The sequence below is a fragment of the Salvelinus fontinalis genome, chromosome 4 (genome assembly GCF_029448725.1).
Source record: "Salvelinus fontinalis isolate EN_2023a chromosome 4, ASM2944872v1, whole genome shotgun sequence".
In the NCBI taxonomy this organism is placed as follows: Eukaryota; Metazoa; Chordata; class Actinopteri; order Salmoniformes; family Salmonidae; genus Salvelinus; species Salvelinus fontinalis.
The window spans coordinates 53957869-53973631 of NC_074668.1; the positions used below are offsets into that span (position 1 = coordinate 53957869).

Below are 15763 nucleotides of genomic sequence, written 5' to 3' on the forward strand. Positions count from 1 at the left end.
AGGCACAGTCAACTTAGTGTATGTAAACTTCTGACCCACTGGAATTGTGATACAGTGAATTATAAGTGAAATAATCTGTCTGTAAACAATTGTTGGAAAAATTACTTGTCATGCACAAAATAGATGTCCTAACCGACTTGCCAAAACTCTAGTTTGTTAAACAAGAAATTTGTGGAGTAGTTGAAAAACTAGTTTTAATGACTCCAGCCTTAGTGTCACGCCCTGGCCTTAGTTATCTTTGTTTTCTTTATTATTTTGGTTAGGTCAGGGTGTGACATGGGGGATTTATGTGTTTGTCTTGTCTAGTTGTTTGTATGTCTATTGTTGCCTAGATTGGTTCTCAATTAGAGGCAGCTGTTTATCGTTGTCTCTGATTGGGAACCATATTTAGGCAGCCATATTCTGTTGGGTATTTCGAGGGTTATTGTCTATGTCTAGTTGCCTGTGTCTGAACTTTTGTATGATAGCTTCATGTCCGTTTTGTTATTTTGTATAGTTTGTTTTAGTGTTCATCTTCATAGATAAATAGAAGATGTATTCATATCACGCTGCGCCTTGGTCCTCCTCTCTTCCACATTACGACGAACGTGACACTTAGTGTATGTAAACTTCTGACTTCAACTGTATTTAGGCTGGTTGATGGCACCTGCAGGCTTGTTTGAGGGACAACTGGACAGAACATATCAGAATTATTGTACTTCAGCTGAGATCCTCCTCTCCTTCATTGTCCTTTAAGAAAATACCCTTCTTTACACTTCCTATTAGGCATGATGCTATCAAAGTGTGTCTGTCCATTTCTCTCATGTCGTTTGGTATTATCTTTCTTTCTCTCCAGGATACATCAGGGGAAGTTGTCTTGATGTTGGCACCAATTCCATCCTGCCAGGCTTTATTCCCCTCATACTAAACTTTGTTCTGTCTTGTTCAACTGCCCAATGTTTAAATTTGCTTCAAAAATGTTTTTTTACTGAAGGGTGACAGATGACACTTGTATGGAGGGATGTGGGTGTGGGGGAGAGAATGGATAGATGGGTTTGGTTGAAGAAACTCCTTCTCCCCTACCTCCCTTCTCTTGATAGGGAATAAAAGTGAATGTTATTGCTGCATTTTACCTGTGATCCCAAATCAAATATTTTATGAGTCACAAGCTAAGACAAAAAACATACATATATATGTGATATTACTTTCTTTACACATCTATTCACCACTGGCCAAATGCAGTCACCAATCTCTTCAGACAGCATTTCTAGTTTTTAGGCCTGTTTAAAAAAATATCTATGGTAAACCACTTTATACTGTATTTGCCATAATAATAATATTCGTCATTTAGCAGACACTTTTATCCAAAGCAACATTTTACTTATGGGTGGTCGCGGGAATCAAACCCACCAGCCTGGCATTACAAGCACCATGATCTACCAACTGAACTACAAAGACCCACTTTGGATTAAGCTTAAAAAATGTGATACAGACTGTATTATTATGTTTATGTATGTTTATGTATGTGTTGGTACTGTATGTACAATGAGGAATCGAATATTCTTCAATCTGTCATGGGTTGAAGTTACCATTATTAATCCTGTGCCAAGTCTCATATATGGCTGAATTGTAGTGTATATTTAAAGAATATTCCTTGTGTTGTGCAATTCTTATACGCTAGATGGCAGTAACGTGCTACCACCTTCAAAGAGGTCTGTAAGAGTTTTTCTATTCGCCCTTCAAGTACTGAGCAAATGTCCAAATGAATGAATTCTCTGGATTTGCATTGCGAATGTTGCTTTTATGGATACTAGATATGACTGGTTGTGATCCAGTCACATATGGAACATCTGACATGCAAAGTTCAATTGGGTAATGTTGAGCCCCCAGCTCCTGTCTGTCACTCGCCCCATTAATTAACCTAAACATATACAGTGGTGACACGTCATTTTGAGACCCACATTTTTAGCAAAAAAATGGGGGGGTGCTTTCCTGTTTTGCATGTTATTTTGGCATTAATATGTGTCACATATCAGATTGCAAACAATGTAAAAATTAATATATATAATTGAGTTAACCCTTGTTGCAACACTTTTCCATGCAACATTGTGTTCAGATCACGGTACGCATGGTAGCTTGTGTCAAATATAGTGGGGTGCCCTAAAACAGCCAAAATCAAGCTCTCTTTCAAGTTGCGTGACTCAGTGAGTCAGTGATTCCAGTTTGTTTGCATGAGCCTTAAGAAGCATATTTGCTATGTTGTTAATCTCCTGTATTTTATTTTAGGGTGGGTTGGGTTAGGGCTTTGCTGCATTGTCAAGTATGTTTGTTCATCCTGTTTATTAAAAAGAAATTGATACTCCAGCAAATATCTCCTTGAACTTGTTGATCATTCATGATATTGTTTTAGGGCCAGATTCAATCCGTAACGCTGAAGTTCAGCGCTATAGTATGGTTGAAATGTAATGGCAATGTTCTCTGTTCGTGGAGACTGCTTTCATGGTAAAACGTGCATATGTCAGCTCAATTGAAAATTACCTTTAAAAATAAAGCGCGCTATAGCGCTGAACTTTGGAGATACGGATTGAATTGAGTCCTTAATCTTTTAGGAAGTGATAACATTATTTGTTGTAATTGTTCCTGATAATGGCATTCTCTAGTTTAGTGCATGCTGTCACATCAGTCCCAAGCTGTTGCAGTTGTCAGGAGTCGCCTGTGTTACAATGTGTTGTCTTTCAGTTCATAAAATGAAAGATCCTTCTAGATCACCTTAGGAGTTTATTCAGTGCTGTCTCAAATACAAAAATAACCATCGCTTCATCAGACTCTAACATGAAGACATTCAACAAAGAAAAAAAAAACTCAAATTCATCATCATTCAGAAATGATTCCAAACAAATACACAGAATGGATTCAACATATCTGTTTACAAGGTTATTTATACACCAGTATTCACAACATGAAACACAACTAGGGCTATGGCTTTAAACAAAATAGTTACTAGTGTCTTTATCCATACAATCTCCAACTAATGACCTTGCTTTGCATGTAGCTCAGTGGGCTAACACAGTACTAAGTCACACAGACTACCTGGGCTCAATACCCTGGTAGCTGCACACAGTTTAATGTGCATCTCAGCAGTCTGTGCCTACTGTACCCACTAAAGGCTCTAGGAGAGATGAGTAAGACTGCTGAGAAAAGAGAGAAGGAGATACTGGAGAAATTAAAGCACGCAAAACAATTGACAAAACATGTTAAAAAATATATCCAAAAGATGAATTAATACTAAATCTCAGAGATTAAACATTTCACCTGAACAAGAACACACTCAGTCAAATTCACAAGAGAAATAAAACAGCATGTATTGATCGATAGATATTGACTATTGCTCCGATTATGTTTTGTTTTTCCTATTACCTTCAAGAATTGCATTTTCTTTCAAATCTATACTACTGAAGCAACTACAGTACTTCCTCTCTCACTCCTGTCTGTCTTTCATCACTGAGTCAGTGAATGTCCTGATACTACTATAGGCACCACCCTCATCGGGGAGAGTCTGGCTATTTATTCCATTAAAAGTGTAGCTATCACTGTGCAGGCTGTATAAAATGTATATTTCTATAAAATGTATATTAAACCCATGGGTACTTATGATCACATATCTTGCATAGGGAAGATCTGGTGCTTGGCTAGCTGTGCTTGGCGAAGTCGGCCACCTCCAGGGCCATGCTGACTTTCAGGCTGCCTGGCTGCTCCATGCCCAGGACAGGATGGCATGGTTGGGTGAAGCAGTGGGCGAGGGTCCCGAGCAGCTGGCCGCGCTGGGTGTTATAGAAGGACAGACGGCCATGCTTGTAGTCTAGCAGTGTGCCAATATGAGAGGGCACCTCCCCCACGAACACATCTGACTGAACACTGCCATGGAGCAGCTCAAACCGACAACTAGAGAAAGACGTGAGGGAAGAAGAGAGAGGGAGTGAGAAAAATACATTTTGGGATCATTTCACTGTCAGTTAGCATTAGCCTAACGCAGCACTGTTTTGGTAAAATATCAATAAAGGTTGCATTAAAAAAACGCAGCAACTCAATGGTTCTCGATGGGGGTAGTACGTAGTGGGAGGACCTTTGTGATGCGCTGTTTATCCATCAGAAAAGTAATCACTTTCTCACCACACCACTATGCCCTCAGAGCAGACATATCGCTGGTTCAACACGTACCTGTGTTTTAGTTTCAACGTGATTGCAATGTCAAAATGGGCTCCATTTCACCTTACAAAAACAATGTTTTAATACTGGGCGGGGCCATACTTCCGAACATTAGAAACAGTTTAACTTTAAAGAGCAATCAGCAGTTTAAACAATAAGAATGAGTTCTCCACACCACTGTTGGGCAAATTATAATTTGTTACCTTTATTTTACCAGGGAAGACATATTGAGACCTAGGTCTCCTTTTCAAATGAGCCCTGCACAATACAACACATAAATACACTATATACAGTACCAGTCAAAAGTTTGGACACACCTACTCATTCAAGGGTTTATCTTTATTTTTTACTATTTTCTACATTGTAGAATAATAGTGAAGACATCAAAACTATGAAATAACACATAGAATCATGTAGTAACCCAAAAAGACCTAAACAAATAAAAATATATTTTATATTTGAGATTCTTCAAAGTAGCCACCCTTTGCCTTGATGACAGCTTTGCACACTCTTGGCATTCTCTCAACCAGAGGTTGATGAGGTAGTCACCTGGAATGCATTTCAATTAACATGTATGCATTGTTAAAAGTTAATTTGTGGAATTTCTTTCCTTCTTAATGTGTTTGAGCCAATCAGTTGTGTTGTGACAAGGTAGGGGTGGTATACAGAAGACAGCCCTATTTGGTAAAAGACCAAGTCCAGATTATGGCAAGAACAGCTCAAATAAGCAAAGAGAAACGACAGTCCGTCATTACTTTAAGACATGAAGGTCAGTAAATCTGGACATTTTCAAAGAACTTTGAAGGTTTCTTCAAGTGCAGTTGAAGAAACCATCAAGTACTATGATGAAACTGTCTCTCATGAGGACCACCACAGGAAAAGAAGAACCAGAGTTATATCTGCTGCAGATGATAAGTTCATTAGAGTTACCAGCCTCAGAAATCAGGAATTAACTGCACCTTAGATTGCAGCCCAAATAAATGCTTCACAGAGTTCAAGGAACACACACACAATGTCAACATCAACTGTTCAGAGGAGACTGCGTGAATCAGGCCTTCATGGTCAAATTGCTGCAAGGAAACCACTACTAAAAGGACACCAATAAGAAGAAGCGACTTGCTTGTGCCAAGAAACACGAGCAATGGACATTAGACCAGAGGAAATCTGTCCTTTGGTCTGATAAATCCAAATTTGAGATTTTTGGTTCCAACCGCCATGTCTGTGAGACGCAGAGTAGGTGAACGGATTATCTCCGCATGTGTGGTTCCCAGCTTGAAGCATGGAGATGGTGTGGTGGTGCTTTGCTGGTGACAGTGATTCATTTAGAATATAAAGGCACACTTAACCAGCATGGCTACCACAGCATTCTGCAGTGATACACGATCCCATCTGGTTTGCACTTAGTGAGACTATCATTTGTTTTTCAACAAGAAAAAAACAAAAAAACAATGACAATGACTCAAAAAAAAAACAATGACTCAAAACACACCTCCAGGCTGTGTAAGGGCTATTTGACCAAGAAGGGGAGTGATGGAGTGCTGCATCAGATGACCTGGCCTCCACAATCACCCGACCTCAACCCAATTGAGATGGTTTGGGATGAGTTGGACCGCAGAGTAAAGGAAAAGCAGCCAACAAGTGCTCAGCATATGTGGGAACACCTTCAAGACTGTTGGAAAAGCATTCCAGGTGACTACCTCATGAAGCTGGTTGAGAGAATGCCAAGAGTGTGCAAAGCTGTCATCAAGGCAAAGGGTTGCTACCTTGAATATTAAATATATTTTGATTTACAATGGAAAGTATAGGGACATATCCAAATCCAGCTCCAAGATTGCAATTCCTATGGCTTCCACTGTCAACAGTCTTTGTTCAAGGTTTCAGGCTTGTTTCTTCCAAAACGACGAAGAATTATGAGTTTTAATACTGGGACTCAGAGTTGGAATCAGTCTGTGCGCGCACCTGCTAATATCATTTTCCTGTTGAACATACTTCTTTCCTTATGAAATGTTATAGTTTAAACTACGTTTTAGGGTACCTGAGTAATACATAGAAACGTAATTTCACTTGTTTTAACAAGATTTAGCGGTATCTTTTTGGATTCTTTTCTCTGCATGTTGAACGAGTGGATTACTCAAAATCGATGGCAAAGAAACAAATTGAGACCGCCACAAGTCCGGTTCATCCTTGGAAGCAATTTCCAAACGCCTGAAGGTACCACGTTCATCTGTACAAACAATAGTACGCAAGTATAAACACCATGGGACCACGCAGCTGTCATACCACTCAGGAAGGTGACGCGTTCTGTCTCCTAGAGATGAACGTACTTGGTGCAAAAAGTGCAAATCATTCCCAGAACAACAGCAAAGAACCTTGTGAAGATGCTGGAGGAAACCGATACAAAAGTATCTATACCCACAGTAAAACGAGTCCTATATCGACGTAACCTGAAAGGCCACTCAGCAAGGAAGAAGCCACTGCTCTAAAACCGCCATAAAAAAGCCAGACTACGGTTTGCAATTTCACATGGGGACAAAGATCATACTTTTTGGAGAACTGTCCTCTGGTCTGATGAAACAAAAATAGAACTGTTTGTCCAAAATGACCATAATTATGTTTGGAGGAAAAAGGAGGAGGCTTGCAAGCAGAAGAACACCATCCCAACCGTGAAGCCAGGAGGTGGCAGCATCATGTTGTGGGGTGCTTTGCTGCAGGAGGGACTGGTGCACTTCACAAAATAGATAGCATCATGAGTGAGGTCAATTATGTGGATATACAGTATTGAAGCAACATCTCAAGACATCAGTCAGGAAGTTAAAGCTTGGTCACAAAGGGGTCTTCCAAATGGACAATGACCCCAAGCATACTTCCAAAGTTGTGGCAAAATGGCTTAAGGACAACAAAGTCAAGGTAGTGGAGTGGCCATCACAAAGCTCTGACCTCAATTCCATGGAAAATATGTTGGCAGAACTGAAAAAGTGCGTGCGAGCAAGGAGGTCTACAAACCTGACTCAGTTACACTAGCTCTGTCAGGATGAATGGGCCAAAATTCACCCAACTTATTGTGGGAAGCTTGTGAAAGGCTACCTGTAACGTTTGACCCAAATTAAACAATTTAAAAGGTAATGCTACCAAATACTATTTGATTGTATGTAAACTTCTGACCCACTGGGAATGTGATAAAATAAATAAAAGCTGAAATAAATCATTCTCTCTACTATTATTCTGACATTTCACATTCTTAAAATAAAGTGGTGATCCTAACTGACCTAAAACAGGGAATTTTTACTAGGATTAAATGTCAGGAATTATGAAAAACTGAGTTAATTGCATTTGACTAAGGTGTATGTAAACTTCCGACTTCAACTGTATACTGTTTTTGCATTTGGACTACACACCCAATTCAAATCATCAACACTTGATAAGTTGATCGTTTGAGTCGGCTATGCAGTGCTAGGGCAAAAAACTTAAATGCACCCGTTTGGATCCTCAACACCAGGATTAAGAAATTATGTTCCATCTAGACTAATCACATTCCCCAACTCACTTCTCCCTGGCTACTGTATGTAGACATGATCCAACTCTGTGATCACATTGACTATAAGTCAGTTAATATTTATTATGTGTACCTATCTGCTTTCTTTTCAGACCACAAGCATGCCTGTTAAAAACTTTCAGTGTTGTAATGACACGATTTATGTTTTTCAGGTGATGGTGGTGGCGGTTTATCATAGAGATGGGCAACTCTAGTCCTCAGAATGCAATTAGTTTAATCAGGTGTGTTAGCTGGGGCAGGGTAAGTGACACCAAACAGGCCCCAGATGGCTGAAGTAACACGATGAGAATGACCAGATCGAGATGGAATCAACACTCCAGAATTATGTGATACAGGGCTCTTCTGGAGAGTTACCATCTTGTAGGTTCTCTCCAACCCTAATCTATACTGAACTAAAATAAACACAATCATTTCAAAGATTTTACTGAGTTATAGTGACATGTCTGGTGAGTATGCAGGCCATGAAAGAACTGGTTGGATATACTGCCAAAGTCTAGAATACGACGTTGGAGGCGGCTTATGGTAAAGAAATTAACGTTCAATTATCTGGCAACAGTTCTGTTGGACATTCAGCGCGCCAATTGCACACTCCCTCACAACAGCTGTGGAATTGTGTTGTGTGACAAAACTGCACATTTTAGAGTGGCCTTTTGTCCCCAGCACAAGGTGCACATTTGTGATGATCATGCTGTTTAATCAGCTTCTTGATATGCCACACCTGTCAGGTTGATGGATATTCTTGGTAAAAGAGCAATGTTCACTAACAGGGACGTAAACAAATGTGTGCCCAAAATTTGAGTGAAGTCCAATTTTGTGCGTATGGAAAATTTCTGGTATCTTTTATTTCAGCTCATGAAACATGGGACCATCACTTTACATATTGCGTTTATATTTTTGTTAAGTATAGTTCACCTGATTCTAATAACCAGCAGGTTGATAAGCTACAGGAGGGTACTCTCCAGTAGAGCTGAACCTCCACCTTGTCGCTTGTGACCTTGCCAAATCAAATCAAATTTTACTGGTCACATACACGTGTTTAGCAGATGTTATTGTGGGTGTCGCGAAATGCATGTGCTTCTAGCTCCGACAGTGCAGTAATATCCAACAAATTCACAACATATACCCAATACAAAAAACTAAGTAAGGAAAGGAATTAAGATTATATACACACACTACCGTTCAAAAGTTTGGGGTCACTTAGAAAAATCCTTGTGTTTTTAAGAAAAGCTCATTTTTTGTCCATTAAAATAACATTAAATTGATAAAAAATACAGTGTAGACATTGTTAAATGTTGTAAATGACTATTGTAGCTGGAAACGTCTGATTTTTAATGGAATATCTACATAGTCGTACAGAGGCCCATTATCAGGAACCATCGCTCTTGTATTCCAATGGCACGTTGTGTTAGCGAATCCAAGTTTATCATTTTAAAAAGCTAATTGATCATTAGAAAACCCTTTTGCAATTGTTAGCACAGCTGAAAACTGTTGTTCTGATTAAAGAAGCAAAAAAACTGCCTTCTTTAGACAAGTTGAGTATCTGGAGCATCAGCATTTGTGGGTTCGATTACAGGCAAAAAATGGCCACAAACAAAGAACTTTCTTCTGAAACTCAGTCTATACTTGTTCTGAGAAATAAAGGCTATTCCATGCGAGAAATTGCCAAGAAACTGAAGATCTTGTACACCACTGTGTAACGGCTGTCGAAGTCGTTCTCCTCCTCAGACGAGGAGGAGCATGGATCGGACCAACATGCAGCGCTGGGCAGGCAGACAGCTCAGACAGCGCTGGACAGGTGGGAGCAGCTGGAGAGAGAACCCGGAGAGACAGCCTGGTGCGGGGGGCTGCCACCGGTGGACTGGTACGTGGAGGTGGCACCGGGTATACCGGACCGTGAAGGAGGACACGCGCTCTTGAGCACCGAGCTTCCCCAACCCTACCAGGTTGAATGGTCCCCGTAGCCCTGCCAGTGCGGCGAGGTGGAATAGCCCGCATTGGGCTATGCTGGCGAACCGGGGACACCATCTGTAAGGCTGGTGCCATGTATGGCACCCGGCTCGATGCCCAACCTAGCCCTACCAGTGCGGCGAGGTGGAATAGCCCGCACTGGGCTAAGCACGCGTACTGGGGACACCGTGCGCTTTACCGCATAACACGGTGTCTGACCAGTACGACGCCCTCTCACTCCACGGTAAGCACGGGGAGTTGGCTCAGGTATCCTACCCGGCTTTGCCACACTCTTCGTGTTCCCCCCCCAAGAAATTTTTGGGTCTGACTCTCGGGCTCCCAACCGCGTCGCCGCGCTGCCTCCTCATACCAGCGCCTCTCTGCCTTCGCTGCCTCCAGCTCCGCCTTGGGATGGCGATATTCCCCTGGCTGAGCCCAGGGTCCTTTGCCGTCCAGGATCTCCTCCCAAGTCCACGAGTCCTGTGTCCTCGGTCTCTGCTGCTGTCTGTTCCCACTCTGCTTGATCCTGTTTTGGTGGGTGTTTCTGTAACGGCTGTCAAAGTCGTTCTCCTCCTCAGACGAGGAGGAGCATGGATCGGACCAACACGCAGAGTGGAAAGTGGTCATATTTTAATGAACGTAAACTGAACACTTTTCACATACAAAAGCAATAAACGTGACAAAACACGAAAACAGTCCCGTGTGGTACGAACACTGACACGAGATACAAACACCCACAAAACACACGTGAATCCCAGGCTGCCTAAGTATGATTCTCAATCAGGGACAACGATTGACAGCTGTCTCTGATTGAGAATCATACCCGGCCGAACACAAACATCCCAACATAGAAAATAACACATTGACAACCCACCCCAACTCACGCCCTGACCAACTAAATAAATACAAGAAAAACGAAAAACAGGTCAGGAACGTAACACACTGTGTACTACTCCCTTCACAGAACAGCGAAAACTGGCTCTAACCAGAATAGAAAGTGGAGTGGAGGTCCCGGTGCACAACTGCGCAAATACATTAGAGTGTCTAGTTTGAGAAACAGACACCTAACAAGTCCTCAACTGGCAGCTTCATTAAATAAACTCAGCAAAAAAGAAACGTCCTCTCACTGTCAACTGCGTTTATTTTCAACAAACTTAACGTGTAAATATTTGTATGACCATAACAAGGATTCAACAACTGAGACAAACTGAGACAAACTGAACAAGTTCCACAGACATGTAGAATGACGGACCCTCCATTCTGTACCTGTCCCGCAGGTGTGATGTTCGGATGTACCGATCATGTGCAGGTGTTGTTACACGTGGTCTGCTACCGCGAGGACGATCAGCTGTCCATCCTTTCTCCCTGTAGCGCTGTCTTAGGCATCTCACAGTACGGACATTGCAATTTGTTGCCTTGGCCACATCTGCAGTCCTCATGCCTCCTTGCAGCATGCCTGAGGCACATTCACGCAGATGAGCAGGGACCCTGGGCATCTTTCTTTTGGTGTTTTTCAGAGTCAGTAGAAAGGCCTCTTTAGTGTCCTAAGTTTCATAACTGTGACCTTTATTGCCTACCGTCTGTAAGCTGTTAATGTCAGAACAACCGTTCCACAGGTGCATGTTCATGAATTGTTTATGGTTCATTGAAACAGTGTTTAAACCCTTTACAATGAAGATCTGTGAAGTTATTTGGATTTTTACGAATTACCTTTGAAAGACAGGGCCTTGAAAAAGCGACGTTTCTTTTTTTGCTGAGTTTAGTACCCGCAATACATCAGTTTTAACGTCAACAGTGAAGAGGTGACTCCGGGATGCTGGCACACCTCTGTCCAGTGTCTGTTCTTTTGCCCATCTTAGTCTTTAATTTTTATTGGTCAGTCTGAGATATGGCTTTTTCTTTGCAACTCTGCCCAGAAGGCCAGGTGTTGTTTCTTTCCTACCTTCACTACATGGGGGTGACCCGTCAGGAAGTCCAGACAGCTGTAAGCTGTTGGGACAGCTTTATGCATCCCACTTTTTTTTTTTGCCCCACCAAGATCGCCACTGCATGTAAGTGTAGCCTCAGAAATTTAGTTTTTTTTTCTCTAACAGTAACGTTAAACTATGCTGTAATATTTAGGCCTATGTAGAATACTAATGAATCATTAATTGATCTTGCAAGACATTGATTTAGCTTTGATCTAAACTTTATTAAAACCTCTCTGGGATATGTGGGACGGTAGCGTCCCACCTGGCCAACATCCAGTGAAAATGCAGAGCGCCAAATTCAAATAAATGACTCTAAAAATTTTACTTTCATGAAATAACACATTCAATATACCAAATTAAAGCTACACTTGTGAATCCAGCCAACGTGTCAGATTTCAAAAATGCTTTACGGCGAAAGCAAACAATGCTATTATCTGAGGATAGCAACCAAGCAAACAAACACAGACCATCATATTTCAACCCTCCCGGCGCGACACAAAACGCAGAAATAAAGAAATATTCATGCCTTACCTTTGACGAGCTTCTTCTGTTGGCACTCCAATATGTCACATAAACATCACAAATGGTCCTTTTGTTCGATTAATTCCGTCGATATATATACAAAATGTCCATTTATTTGGAGCGTTTGATCCAGAAAATAAACGGTTCCAACTTGCACAACATGACTACAAAATATCTCAAAAGTTAACTGTAAGCTTCGTCTCAACATTTCAAACTACTTTAGGTATTGTTTTACGTAAATAATCGATAAAATTGAAGACAGGATGATCTGTGTTCAATACCGGAGGAAAACAATGTGTAGCATGCTTTCTGGTCACGCGCATCTAACAAACAGTACACTTCACTGGAGCCTCATTCAATTCCTCAACCAAGCCTCATTCAAAACCTGAACCAATTTCTAAAGACTGTTGACATCCAGTGGAAGCGATAGGAACTGCAGGAAGGTCCCTTTAGAAATCTGGATTCCCAATGAAAACCCATTGAAAAGAGAGTGACCTCAAAAAATAAAAATCTGAATGGTTTGTCCTCTGGGTTTTGCCTGCCAAATAAGTTCTGTTATAGTCACAGACAGTATTCAAGCAGTTTTAGAAACTTCAGAGTGTTTTCTATCCAATACTAATAATAATATGCATATATTAGCATCTGGGACTGAGTAGGAGGCAGTTTACCCTGGGCACGCTTTTCATCCAAATGTGAAGCACCATTCTGAGAAGTGGCGAAGCGTGGCTCCGATGCTCTCCGGCAGATCTACACCCCTGTCTAGCAGTAGGCTATGTCGGTCTGCAAGAAGCACCTCATTAAATATATTTATTACATATTAATTTATAAGGTTTTAGAAGGTTTTGCACCCTTCTTGGCAACTCACTATCACAATAAATCTAATTTACATTTCAAATGAAAAAAAAAACTCGCCTGGAATTTGAACTTGCTGCAAATGGCAAAAATTAACAGAACCCTAGCTCGCAATACTGAGCTCTCTCTCCAATTGAACTTTTGTGTGTGTTTTATTAATTTTGATTTGCTGACGGTGCAGTGTGACTTCTGTTAAGGACGCGCTCATAAAAAAAGTGTTAAATCACGTCTAACTACGTCAACATTTGTAATTGGCTGATACAGACTTTGTTACGTCCAGCTGGTGTCGTTAGCATAGGGCTAAGTATGTCAGGTTATGTGATAGAACGCTATTTGTTAGCTTTTCCTATCACATGCAACTACTTAGTTGGTCAGTGACATAAACTCTAAATGTAATCCATTTTAAAATCAGGCTGAACCCTTTCTGAAGGCACTGTATGCCATTGCCCCAACTGTAGACCAGGCCTTGATAGAGCTACAATCTGACTTTGTTGTCTTACAAAAACGTGTACTAAATGTGGGCAAGACTAAATACATGTTGTTCTCTCATTCTCAACAATAAATCTGATGACCTACATATTTATTCATTGGGTTTCTGCATATAAATACCTAGGCATTTGGATTGACAAGGATATAACAAAAAAATATATACTGATGAATAAAGAAATCAAACATTTACTACAAAATGTAAATAGGATCATTTTGGTCATAAAGTCAGTCATGTCCAAAGCATTAGTTCCGAAGTATGTCACAACGTAAATGAAGGTTGAGTGTATGTCAATGGGAAAATGTGTTTTTATAATTAAGTAGAACGCGCTCTTTATGACAGAATGTTAAATTTGGGTGAAATCAAATGTTTTTTTTTTACCAAGTTACTCTTCTCAAAAGGCACCGAATTGGTGAAACCACCCTTGATGTATTTTGGACATTGTTTTTTTATGTTGACTACTTTAAAGACATGCTCCAGAACTTTGGCGACTACTAAATATTTTTTAAACCTCCCACTTTGTGCTGGATATGTCAAAGTGTAGTTCATACATGCATAATCTATGAGCAGAATTACTGTTTTACCTCAATTAGCCAAGAAATCCCTTTTTTCTGAAAGCTGTGCTCCACCATTTTCCCTATATTTTTCCCCCACGTAGCATTTTCCCACTAGCAATTCAAGTTCTACCAACGAGCTTCAGCCCCTTGCCATTTGAGTGACATCTAGCAAAAGGCACATCATGCACACATAGCAGAGTAAAAGAGAGAGCAATGACGTGGTGCACATATGTCACATAGTATGCCATTTTCGGGAACCACTTTTGGCTCGTGAGCACTACATTCAGAACTACTGTCTAATAAGTAAACAAAAGTACCGGTGAATCTCTTTAAACATTTTCTTCTCTAGAATGGCTGGACCGATCTGCACCAAATTTAGTAAGTAGCATCTCAAACATAAAAGGCTGTAACGTAACAAAATGTGGAAAATGTCAAGGGGTCTGAAAACTTTCTGAATGCACTGTACCTTTATTTAAACAGCGAGTCACCATTGACACCATGGTCTATTTCACAAGGGAGCCCTGCATATACAATTCATAATACAAAATAAATAAAAAAATCTGATACAATGTAAAACAAAAATTACAGAAGAAAAATATTCAAGAAATACAGTGCAAAGGTCCCCAATCAATATTTGAAATTGTCCAAGCGGCACAAAAACATCCAATTGTAATGTATTTTGTAGTTGGTTCCAGCAATGAGGTGCATTAAAACTAAGAGCAGATTTACCTAGTAGAAGAGCTTGAATGTTTTTTCCTGTCCAATAGTGCCCCCGTGTGGCCAAACACGACTTTACAAGTTCACTAGACTGACATCCATCTGAGTCAAACAGTTCGAGATATACAGTGAGCACCATAATTCATTGGACAGTGACCATTTTTTGTTATTTTGGTTCTGTACTTTAGCACTTTGAGTTTGAAAGGATACAATGATGGTGAAGTGCAGACTGTCAGCTTTAAATTTGAGGGTATTTTCATACATATCGGATGAACCGTTTAGAAATGACAGCACCTTTTGTACATGGTCCCCCATTTTAAGGTACTACAAGTATTTGTTGAACTGGTTTCATAGATGTGTGTCGTTAGGCAGGTGTATTCATTTGTGTCGTTAGTGAATGCAGGAGAGCTGTTGATGAATAGTATTGATTCTAGACTTTGCTATTGCCTTTGGATGTTGTTGTTGGGGTGTGACACATGAGGAAGACAGCTGTGTCGATTCAAATGAAGCTGGCAGTCATAAGGATCAGAAATGAAAATGAATCAATCAGGAACATTGCAAAAACCCTGGGCATGCCCAAGTCAACAGTTTGGTTCAAAACTACCAGTCAAAAACTACCAGTCAAAAACTACCAGTGAACTCAATTATGTCAAAAGACCCACCTGGTAAACATACTACCTCAAATCAGCCTGACTAACCGGTGTCTGTATGTAGCCTCGCTACTTTTATAGCCTCGCTACTTTTATAGCCTCGCTACTGTATATAGCCTGTCTTTTTACTGTCGTTTTATTTCTTTACCTACCTATTGTTCAGCTAATACCTTATTTGCACTATTGGTTAGAGCCGGTAAGTAAGCATTTCATTGTAAGGTCTACCTACACCTGTTGTATTCAGCGCCCGTGACCACTAAACTTTGATTTGATATTGCTTGAGAGGGTGTAGCCTTGGGCCCTTTACCGTCTTGCAAATTCTT

General features: G+C 40.6%; 1 protein-coding gene across 1 annotated transcript in view; it reads right to left on the bottom strand.

Moving 5' to 3' along the window:
• Positions 1–2737: 2737 nt before the first annotated feature.
• Positions 2738–15763, bottom strand: part of cmya5 (cardiomyopathy associated 5) — a 78319-nt gene continuing 65293 nt past the window's right edge. Inside the window, exon 13 of the mRNA XM_055920598.1 lies at positions 2738–3921. Coding sequence (XP_055776573.1) covers positions 3669–3921 — 253 coding nt within the window. The 3' untranslated portion in view covers positions 2738–3668. The remainder of the gene's footprint in view (positions 3922–15763) is intronic.